At 44.6% G+C, this 12,199-nt stretch overlaps 1 protein-coding gene across 2 annotated transcripts in view; it reads left to right on the forward strand.

The window, feature by feature from the left end:
* The first annotated feature begins 129 nt into the window (after positions 1-129).
* The window catches only part of sp2 (sp2 transcription factor), a 28,719-nt gene continuing 16,649 nt past the window's right edge, over positions 130-12,199 (forward strand). Inside the window, exons 1-3 of one of the 2 annotated variants that reach the window (XM_015954506.3) lie at positions 130-220; positions 4,541-4,614; positions 6,416-7,156. In XM_015954506.3, the coding sequence (XP_015809992.1) occupies positions 214-220; positions 4,541-4,614; positions 6,416-7,156 (822 nt within the window). In that variant the 5' untranslated portion in view covers positions 130-213. The remainder of the gene's footprint in view (positions 221-4,540; positions 4,615-6,415; positions 7,157-12,199) is intronic. The other variant, XM_015954507.3, reaches the window with a different exon arrangement.

Consider the following 12,199-nt stretch of genomic DNA (forward strand, 5'->3'; position numbering starts at 1 on the left):
CGCTGTCCCCAAAACAGCCTCCTATCATCAACCTCTCTGTATAAATTTTACTTTATAATTGGCTCACCTCATTTGTCAATCACTAAAGAACCTCAAGCCGATTAGTCAGCGCAGCTGTCAATCATCTCATCATTGTCTGTGGATTGGTGCAGCAGCGCGGGCGGATCCCCCCCCGGGCTCGCTCTTCAAGGCTCGCGGAGAGCGAATGTCGTCATGAGCGGTGGGTAGGAATTAAAACGTTGATGTTTATATTACTTTCTACTTCGTAAAATGATATATTTGTGCTTAAGAGAAAAGCATAAAATAATGTGTGGCACGTATTATTGTGTTTTTGTGGAACTAAGTTGGCTGTGTGCTCCAAAATAATCCATGCCCTTCCGGAAAAGGACTGCCTTTTTCTGTAACGTTATCAAAGAGTTTTCCTTGCTAGCTGCGCAGCTAGCAAGGATGCTAGACGAAGCTACGTTAGCTTCTGCTCCTTCCATCCTAAAACCCACGCGTATCAATAAAATCACTGATGTTTCCATCATTAGTGTAAACTTGGTCTCCATTCATGTTTGTGTGTTACAAACAAACTCACAATTACCGCGTCGGCCTAAGATAGCTATTTGATTATTAACCGGGTTGGTGTAGTTAGCTCACCAGCTTGGTTGCTAACGGTAGATGCTGTCCAAATCAAACTAGCCCAATAATATGGGTTTGAAGGCGCCACTATATTGTGGCCACTTTGTGTTTTTCCTCAGTCTCCGTGTTTAACTGAGTCGATGACCTAAAATCTTAGCATCGCTTTTATTGACTGAAAAATGCTGAAGTGTTGATATGATGCACAGTGGTTGCTCCATCGTTAGGATTTCCAAACTGCATCACAGGCAGGAGTTCAGACCTAGAGAAGATGCAAGGTCCGTTTGCTCAAATTATTCTAAACTGCAGTGATTAGAGACTAAGTTTCTTCTGTGAATCAGGAGTGAAGTTTTATGCCCAGTTTTCAATCTAAATTTCTGTATTTATATAATGTATGGCGTTTTGAACTACAGTACATGCTGTTTTGGCCATTTGGTCCAACAACAGTGGACAGTTTCACAGCATTCTTTATTTTTCTAATAGTTGAGCAGCTATCCATCAAAGATTAAGTGGTTTGTATCAAATGTGAGAGCATACAGAACATGCTAAGAAAAATTAAATGGAGAGACACATCTTCACACACACATGACCAGAAAACAACATGCATGTCAACTGAAAAGGTGAATTTATTTGAGAAAAACATATTTACTTGTTAATGTGTATGGTTTTTATCTGTAGCTTGGTCCGTTACACAGGAATCACAACAAGGTCAAACTTGTTCATTTTCTGAGTAATAACACAGCAGCTGCTCTTGTGATGTTTTGTTTGCCTAAGGCCTTAGCATTACTACAGCTCATCACAACCATCAACTGACTCACGGTAGTGTAAAGCACTTAAGAGTCCTCTGACTTAATAGGGTCCTATGCAAGTGCAGGTCCTTTAGTTTGAGTTTATTTATATAGCACTTGCCATGGAAAGAAACATCACAACGTGCTTCACAAAGATCAAAAACAACGAATGGTTCATAAAATCAAAAACAACAAAATCTAAAACTATCTTTTAGTTTCAGTGAAACTCCACCCATCTCTGACAAAGTGTGCTTACAACAGCGACTTACCCCAAAATTCCACTCCGCTCCGCTCCGGCACGAACTCTGCAGCAAAAACGGTCCCGTTGTAGTCAATCAGAGCTGTTCCACTACTGCGGCCGTGCGGCACAGTGCGCCGTTCCGCCATCCGGCAAAAATACGATCGATTCTATATTTGCCGGAGCACCTCCGCAGTAAATGGACAGAAATCACAACCGCCCCAACAGGAAAAGGAGCAAACACAACTTCCGTTATTTCACAATAAATCGATAAACAAAAAGCGTTTTTTGTTTCATATGCACAGATTTAACAACTTATAACAACTATCAATGGCGGCTGAACTTTAAATGCACAAAATAAGCCATAAATACAGTTTCTACTATCAAAGTAGTCGCCCTTTGTTGATCCAAACACTGCTGATCTCTCAACACAAATGATGGGCAGATTAAACAGCTCATTTCGATGCTTCTCCCACACAACGGGTGTTTGGATCTAACTTTCGCGTTTATTGCTCGGACTGTATCGCAAGATCTCGAAAATCCCGCGCATGCCTGTTTGCGCACCTCAGGTCTCCGCACCGGAGCGGAGCCGTTGTAGAGCGGGTACCAGTAAAATTTGAGTTCGGAAGCGGGCGGGGGCGGAGCGGAGATAGTGGAATTTTGGGGTTAGGCGAGTCAGTTTCTGTATTGGCTGAGGTAGTGCAGAAGTTAAGACATCTCCCTAGCATCTCAGGTTAGCCATGTGCTGACGTGGGTTTTAATCTCGGTGTCAGCAGTAATTTATTTAGCCAGCTGAATCAGATTTAATGTTTTTATATTTTAGCTTTTTTGATTATTTTCTGCAAAATATTTTGTGTCTAATAGGGTTGTCACGGTGTGAGAATTTAACCTCACGGGTATTATGACCAAAATTATCACTGATTTCGGTATTATCGTGGGATAAATGCAGCTTATGAACTGATTTTTTTGTCTGAAAAACCAGCATGCTTACCTTCCCCGGCTTCAACTAAGACGACTGCTGAAATCCCGCTTTGATGAGCTTGTGGCACAGACACATGGGTACTTTGGGGCTAGTCACGACATCAGGGGAAGACTGGCATCCTGTTTTCTCATAGAAAAGTGTGTAGTCTCTTAATAACATGCTCCAAATAGAAACTGCTATTTCCACTCCAGCTCGCTCCTCTGCTGCTCTGACGGGGCCTGGATCTTTCTTAATCAACTTTTTTTGCACAGATTACCTCATCAGTGTTTACCGTTCGCCTTTTAAGTTTGCTTCAAACCCAAAATACTCTCGAACTGCTGAAGTTGTGTTCAGAGCTACCATTTTCTCCCCGTCCCTCTCTGCGCGTCTCCCCGCTGTCACATGATGACACGATGTTCATACACGATGTTCATAAACTTGTTGGAAAGTCTCTAAAATTTAGACAAAACATTTAAAATTATTTACGTTAATGATGCACCGATGTAAAATGTTTGGGCCGATACCGATGTCCGATATCAAGATCACTGTTATGGCCGATAACCGATATTTGTCGACACCGAATGCTTCTAAAATCAGCCGTTTTTGTATAGAATGAAAATGATGAACGCTGAATTTACTTTACTATGTACACACAACACTCACATTTATGGTTCTGAGATGATTACAATCACTGTGACATGACTAAACTATTACACATCGTCCCCTCACCCTCTGAAACAGATAAACAAATGGAGACGAGATGGAAAAGATATCGGTTGTTAATATCAGCCCGGTTTTATTTATCGGGCCGATACCGATATGTTAAAAGATGACTAACATTGGCCGATACCGATATTGATGCCGATATATTGTCCATCCCTAATTTACATAAAACAGAAAATTCAACCATGTATCCATTTAATACATTAAATGACTCATTTTTCTTTTTTATTCATCTTTTTTTAATCTGTCTTCTACTTACTGTTTTTTTCCCATGGTGGTATTGGAATTGACACCAGCTGTATACGCTAATGCCGCCCAAGCCTACTTGATTCTGAACCTGCTTTGCTTCTGCTCCACCAAAATGTAGAATAGAATAGATTTATTGATCCCACAGTGGGGAAATGCACTTGTTACAGCAGCAGCAACATTTAAAAGAATCATTTGAAGAAAAATAATAACAGAGGTACTAGGGCTGGGTGATATGGCCTAAAATTAATATCACGACATACTGAGGATTTCTCCTCGATAACTATAAGTGAACGATAACTACAGGTATGCGAAGAAACAAAGTTGTCCACTAGATGGGGCTGTTACATGTATCGTGTTGAGTCACATTTTTGCGTGAATCGAGGTGGTACAGCTTCTTAAAGGGACATGACCGTTGCCAACCTACACACGTCTTTTCATTTTTTTATTATCAGATTTATTGACCTGGGAAAAGTTATCACGATAAGAGTCAGAGATTTCGATAACGATAAATTTTCCATTTATTGCCCAGCCCTAAGAGGTACATGTGTAAATTTGGCAGTAAGCTATTATTGTAACCTTCGACCCCTAAAGACCACAAATAAAAATGAAGAACTTGGGTTCCACCACTATGCAGCAAACTATGTAAATCTAGTGCACAGGTATTGAACACATACTGAGTAGTGAATATTTCCCCATTAAGAAAAAATGAAGGGATGTTTTATCCTAGTATTTACCGAGCAATTCAGTAAACATGGAAGGTACGTAACCATGTTATAAAACTGCACACTCAATAATAAAATAGGTGGGTTGCTGCTGCAGACGTAGAGTTTACTCGTGTAACTGCTGGAGGTTTTTGGTAGAAACAACCCGTGCTTTTAAACTCTGACACCAGCAGCCCAACCACAGGAAGCAGCAGGTATTTCAGCTCAGCTGTGTCTGACTCTGCTTCGTGTTTTCTAGAACAAGACAGTATGGCCACCACCGTTGCTGTCAACCCAAGTGAATACCTCCAGCCTTCCACTACTACCACACAAGTAAGTTTACTTCTCTGCACCCTGGTTGTTCTTAACACCCCCCCCCCCCCCCCCCCCCAAAACATGGTCATTTGTGTTAAATCCTGTTGATCTACATGTGCCCTGTGAGGAGGGGAGGGAAATCGTGTGTGTTTTGTGTTTCTGCATCTTTCCACTGTTTGAGTGATCAAGTATTCTTCCATCTAATCCATTGATTAGGTCTTGTAATAAATATATGTGACTTGTCAGTGGTTCCCAGTGTTTTCTCCTAGACACCTTTAAAGAGCAAGTCACCCCCATATCAACTTATTTTTGCTGATAAACTATATAAATGAGTGTCTAATTGGGCTGTAGACACGTGTAGTCAATAATTTGGTACTTTAAACGGTACATGGTAAATGGCCTGTATTTGATACAGCGCCTTCTAGAGTCCTGGAACCCCCCAAGGCGCTTTACAACACAATCAGTCATTCACCCATTTACACACACATTCACACACTGGTGGGGATGAGCTACAATGTAGCCACAGCTGCCCTGGGGCACACTGACAGAGGCGAGGCTGCCGAGCCACCAGTCACCAGTCCCTCCGACCACCACCAGCAGGCAACGTGGGTTAAGTGTCTTGCCCAAGGACACATCGACAGCGACAGACTGAGCGGGGCTTGAACCTGCGACCTTCCGATTACGGGGCGAGCACTTTACTCCTGTGCCACCGTCGCCCCTAACCTGGCAAGCCAGAATAAATAGATATATTGTTTAGTCTGGCAAATGAAGGTTCTCTGTCGTGGGGCGGGTTCTACCGTTGTCTTTCAAACCATTTCCACATGCTGCTGGACAATGAACAACATGACATACTCACCGCAACAAATGTCGGTAAACGAGGCGGTCCGCTGTTGAAGAAGGTGAAAAAGCATCCTTTTTTCTAAGAAAAAAAATACAACCTTAAATACATCTTTCTGCTCCTGAATCTAATAAAACCCAAATCCTAATAGTCCAAAATTGATGTAAAAGCCATTTCAAACGAGCTGTCGCCATCTTGTTCCACTGTGTTGCATCACCCCACCCACCAGACAAATAGAAGGCCCTGATTGGCCCACAAAGTGGATAAAGCGCTGTGATTGGTTCACAAAGCAGATGGAGCGCTATGATTGACCCACCATTATGGACCAATCACAGCTCTCTATGTGTTTCAAACCCCTCTAGAGAGCTGTGATTGGCCAGCCAGAATGCTGCTAGGGGCTGCAGAGGTTCCACTGGAGCGTTTTTAGACCAAACTAAAGCAAGATTTTGGTCTAGTTCGCTAGGCTAGCTCTTCAGTGCATCTTAGTTCAAATTAAAATATTCTGCCTAAAACTGCCAGTGTTGCTCCCTCTTCAGGTAAAACCTCTGCACTGCATTTGAATTTAAATCTGCCATCGCTATTGGTAGCTGGTACATTATGATGTCACAATGCCGCTGTCAGCCTGTGTGTGTGTGTTTGTTAGCGGCTCCGCCCTCGGTCTTCCAGGCAACAATATTTGTTGCATTTTTCAAACAGGAAGTGGGAGTGGAGTAATACTCTGGTAGGGGGTGACTTGCTCTTTAACAAAAGCTCCACCCTTCCTCTCTGCCTTTGGTGGAAGGACAGGTGTGTAATAATCAGTAGCTGATTAATGACTCATTGGAAACCTTTTTCTGAAGTTATTTCCATAGGAACAGTCACCTGGATCGTGTTCGCTTGTAAATAAAAACATTGTTTATAAAGGGGAATATCCATTATAAAGGGAGATCATTTTAACCCCTTCTACTGATTGTAATGTAGTGCTACTTGTGTTTCTGTCAGCAGGACACCCAGCCTTCCCCTCTAGCCCTCCTGGCTGCCACCTGCAGTAAGATTGGCCCTCCTGCTGCTCAGGCTCCTGTCAGTTCTCCTCCAGCGCAGCCACAACCTCGCAGGCTTCTTCCCATAAAGCCAGCTCCGATAGCACCAGCCCCACCCAAGAACCTGGGGTTTCTCTCGGCAAAGGGCAATGTGATCCAGCTTCCTGCCGGTTTGGGATCCACATCCCCTGGCAGCCCCATAGTCCTTACCATCCAGCAGGGTCCTGCCCGCAGCAACACCTCTGGCTCTGCCAACATTCAGTACCAGGTGGTTCCACAGATCCAGGTGATGCCACAAGGAGGCCAGATCCAGCTCATACCAGGCACCAACCAGGCCATCATCACCTCTCCGGTGACCGTTCCAGCCCCCTCTGCAGCCACTGCGCCGGTCACTCCGCAGAAAACTGTTGCCATCAAACCTTCCCCTAAGGTACAGAAGCCAAATAACACAGCTGCAAATGTGGTTCAGTTCCCTAGTGGACTCGCACTTCCCCTCAATGTGGCGACCGGAGAGGTGGGCGGGACTCCAGTGGTCACAGAGACTGCCACTGCCCCCTCCACACCTGGAAAGGCTCGACGAGGGAGGAAGAAGAAGGTGGTCCTGCCTTCTGAGCCTCTGCCACCTGCTCCTGCTCAGGCTGCCTCCCCATCCCCAGAGCAGATGGAGACCATTGTAATTGAAGCTGGTGACAACATCATACAGGTGCAGTTACTTATTTTCACTTATACATCATGCAATATGGCAATATTTTTTAAAATATCTCTATCATTTTAAACAAATTTATATCATGTAACTCGGCTAGCCGCTATGCTAGCGACTAGGTTGCTCCGTCTCAAAGCGGTCATTACATGTATTCTCACAAGTTTGCTCAGTCAGAAAACCTCTGGGTCAATGTTTTGCCCTAAACTTAGCATTTGGCATCCTGGGTTTTAAGTATTTGGGGATGTCTGTTCGCGTTTCAGCGAGCCTTTCCACCGTGGCGGTCAACGGAGCTCTGTTTATCCTGCAAGTGCGGAGAGGTGAGCAAACCTCTCCCCCGTGTAATCAGGACGCATCTACGCTGAGCCAGAGTGGCCAAATGACCTCAAACCTGTTGTAACGATTAGAACAGTTAACACTAGGGCAGGGGTGCCCAATCCTGGTCCTGGAGGGCCGGTATCCTGCATGTTTTAGTTTGAATTCTGTTTCAACACACCTGATTTCAATCAGCAGCTAATTAACAGGCTTCTGCAGAGCCTGATGAGCTGCTGCACAGGTGTTTCAGCCACTGAATCAAGTCTGTTGGACCAGAAAAACCACAAAACCTGCTGGATACCGGCCCTCCAGGACCAGGGTTGGGCACCCCTGCACTAGGGTTAACGTTTTATTTTGAAGGTGAGTTCAGCGGGTGGGAGTGGTTGTTCCGGTTCCTGTTTTTGCCACTTTGTTAGGCTCGTAAATGCTCTGTTATGAGCGAGTCTGTGGGAAAAGTTAAGAGTTTGTAAGGCGTGGGTTATGGTGACAGTAGTCTGAAAATAATACCCATAAAACAGCCACAAGAGAGTCTGAGTCATTACAAAATGATCGCTGATATGAGTCAATACCGTCAGGTTTCAGCCATGTTTGCCCTAATAACTAGTCACACCACAGTTGCATCACGAATTTAGCTTCACATGATAGATTTTTATTCTCTGGAGAAGAAATAATTACTGGTAATACTGTGGATGATAGGATTTGGGCCACCCCTAGATGGAATTTAAATTATTTTACATTAATTATAAATATACAGGATTTCCATCAGAAAACGTGCTTGACCCTGTGTCGCTACCAGATCGGCTCGGGGTCCTGCACCTGCTGATGATGTCACAATCTGGCAAACCCACTCGGCTTTCACACTTAGTTTTGGAAAGACATCAGCAGTTTTGTTAATTAATTCTTGTTTGTTACCACCTAAATGTTTTCTTTATCACTGTAGTAACACCATATTATCTTTGTTTTGTAAAGAATGTGAAACTGCATAAAACCAACATCGGACTGCCCAAAGACCACAGTTCTTACAGGTCCTTCTCAAAAAATTAGCATATTGTGACAAAGTTCATTATTGACTGTAATGTACTGATAAACATGAGACTTTCATATATATTAGATTCATTACACACAACTGAAGTAGTTCAAGCCTTTTATTGTTTCTAATATTGATGATTTTGGCGTACAGCTCATGAAAACCCAACATTCCTATCTAAATAAATTAGCATATCATGAAAAGGTTCTCTAAACGAGCTATTAACCTAATCATCTGCAGTGTTTCCCCTAGGAATTTTTCCAGCTGTTGTGGTGGTGGTGGTGAAATTATGACACGTCTCATCTTTATGTTAATATTGTTTTATTTGATGCACTCCACTCTGAACTGCACCAATCCAGCAACTGCTGCATTTTAATAACTGGTATTAAAGGTGAATACGTACACAGATGAATGCACCTCTTATTTATTATTAGGAAATTAGTGGGCGTGGTTTACATCAATACATTATTTTAAGTCTGAAATTGATATGGATCGATCAGAAGTTGCTATGTGTGTTTATTAGAAAACTATTTACAGAGCAGCCTCAGAACTGAGATTAAATAGTTTTGATCACAATAGTAAAGAAACTATTACAGAACAAGTTGTTCAGTAAGATCAGAACATTAATATTTAAGTGCATGAATTAATGCATCTGAACTCATGCAGTAGGAACTAGGAAATATGAAATACTAGAACCATTTTATTTTCATTTGATTAAACTGATTTTTCCTAACGTTGTTGGCATTTTTCCCCACACACAGTTAAACAAAACAATGTTGATTAAGGTGTGTGTGTGAGAGATAGAGAGAGGGAGAGAGAGAGTTAAAATAATAAAAAAAAAACGACCAGAGCGGAGGCAGTGACCGACGCCTGCACGAGCCGTTTTCAGCTCTGTCTTGTCAAATGCACCACGTACGTTACGAAAAAAGTAACTTTATATATTCAACCGAAAAAGAGGCGAGCTGAAGAAAACCTAGGGAGTTCTGAAGAAACGTGAGCAACAGTGAAGCAAGCACAGAGAGATCCGTTATTGTGTGTGTGTGTGTGTGTGTGTGCGTGTGTGTGTGTGTGTGTGTGTGTGTGTGCGTGCGTGCGTGCGTGTGTGCGTGGATGGGCCAGACGGACTGAGCTCCCGGCTACAGTTTTGTGTGTAGGGAGGGGCGGGCGCTCTATGTGACTGGCCAATCACAGAGCGTGAAGACAGTCAGTTACCCGATGAGGATTTTCCTTCAGCACGATTACAGATATTTACCAGTTTTACTCGTTTCATGCTCGTATTCGTAAAAAATGCTTTATCCGTACCGGATACTCGTCTGAAACGAGTATCCGGCTCATCCCTAGCTGTAACCACCCTGCCCTGCCTCCTCCTCCAGGCTGCCTGCTGGCTGTGATCACAAGAAACAACAGAGTAGTTCCCGCTGCTTCTTCGGGAAACGGCGCAAAAAAAATCAATAAAACTTGGGATCTTGTAGGCGTGGCGCTGGGATTTCAGCCGTGGCGGCCCGCCACGGCTACGCCTATGTAAGGGAAACACTGATCTGAATCAACTAATTAACTCTAAACACCTGCAAAAGATTCCTGAGACTTTTAAACTCTCCCAGCCTTAATTACTCAAAACCGCAACCATGGGTAAGACTGTCGACCTGACTGCTGTCCAGAAGGCCATCATTGACACCCTCAAGCAAGAGGGTAAGACACAGAAAGACATTTCTGAATGAATAGGCTGTTCCCAGAGTGCTGTATCAAGGCACCTCAGTGGGAAGTCTGTGGGAAGGAAAAAGTGTGGCAGAAAACGCTGCACAGCCAGAAGAGGTGACCGGACCCTGAGGAAGATTGTGGAGAAGGACCGATTCCAGACCTTGGGGGACCTGCGGAAGCAGTGGACTGAGTCTGGAGTAGAAACATCCAGAGCCACCGTGTACAGGCGTGTGCAGGAAATGGGCTACAGGTGCCGCATTCCCCAGGTCAAGCCACTTTTGAACCAGAAACAGCGGCAGAAGCGCCTGACCTGGGCTACAGAGAAGCAGCACTGGACTGTTGCTCAGTGGTCCAAAGTACTTTTTTCAGATGAAAGCTAATTCTGCACGTCATTCAGAAATCAAGGTGCCAGAGTCTGGAGGAAGACTGGGCAGAGGGAAATGCCAACATGCCTGAAGTCCAGTGTCAAGTACCCACAGTCAGTGATGGTCTGGGGCGCCATGCCAGCTGCTGGTGTTGGTCCACTGTGTTTTATCAAGGGCAGGGTCCATGCAGCTAGCTATCAGGAGATGTTGGAGCACTTCATGCTTCCATCTGCTGAAAAGCTTTATGGAGATGAAGATTTAATTTTTCAGCACGACCTGGCACCTGCTCACAGTGCCAACACCACTGCTAAATGGTTTACTGACCATGGTATGACCTGAACCCCGTAGAGAACCTGTGGGATATTGTGAAGAGAAAGTTGAGAGACGCCAGACCCAACACTCTGGATGAGCTTAAGGCCGCTATCGAAGCATCCTGGGCCTCCAGAACACCTCAGCAGTGCCACAGGCTGATTGCCTCCATGCCACGCCGCATTGAGAGTGCATAACTGAACATAAGAGAAAGTTATGTCTGGTTTCCAAGATGGCGCCAAGGTGCTCGGCTTGCCGTCTGCTCTCTCTACTTCTCTTGTTTTTCCTGTTTTTTAGCATTCTAGTGGATGGTGTCAACTCCATCCTGGTGTATGACAGACTCACCCTTTTAAAGCTTCGTTTACCGGTGGATCATGCAGTAACCAGAGCCAATACACATCAGAAACTGTTTCATCCACTGCTATCAGGTATTCCTGCTTACCTGTGGAGGCTGCCACGCCCATCCTGGCTTCGGAAAAGACGCCGCGGTAGGCGCGGGGGCCGCTGTGTCCGGGCGCGAGCTGCCATGGCGATTTCCCGGGGGTCTATCCAGACCTTGCCGGCTGCCCTGCTCCATTCTCCCCTCGCTGATTCTCCATCTGTGCCTTGGTTCATTTGCACAGAGGATGCGGCTCCAGCGCGTCGCCCCTTTTACCCGCGTCTATGGAGACGCGGAGTCAACCACGCAAACCTGCGCGCTTTCGCTGGACACCTTTCCGCCTCCACTTTGGATCTGCAGCTCTCTCCTGCTCCGGCTCGCGTTAAGCTTGCTCTGCTTAACGCCCGCTCCGTTGGAAATAAAACCGCTATCCTGAAGGATTATTTCTCTGATAAAGACCTGGACATTTTTTGTATTACGGAGTCCTGGATCCCTCCCGGTGAGTCCGCTCTGCTAACTGAACTTCTTCCTCCTGGGTGCTTGGTGCTGAACTCTCCCAGGCTTTCGGGCCGCGGGGGAGGATTGCTGACTATTTTCAAAGTGAATATCCCCTGCAAGATGGTACCCTTCACCACCATCATCAATAGTTTTGAACTGATTACTTTCGAACTGGGTAATACCCATCCAGTCCTTTGTGTGCTTGTTTACCGCCCCCCTAAATTCAATAAGGACTTCATTGAAGAATGGTCAGAACTTTTGGCAGAAATAACATCAAAATACGAACGAGCCCTGATTATGGGTGATTTTAATGTTCATGTTTGCTGTCCTGCCAAGCCCCTTGTGAAAGATTTTACTGATACACTTGATTCTTTTGGTCTTAAGCAGGTTGTGTCGGTTCCTACCCATAACCAGTCTCATATTTTAGATTTAGTGATGTTTTATGGGATAAATGT

Source organism: Nothobranchius furzeri, chromosome 7, assembly GCF_043380555.1.
Source record: "Nothobranchius furzeri strain GRZ-AD chromosome 7, NfurGRZ-RIMD1, whole genome shotgun sequence".
Lineage (NCBI taxonomy): Eukaryota > Metazoa > Chordata > Actinopteri > Cyprinodontiformes > Nothobranchiidae > Nothobranchius > Nothobranchius furzeri.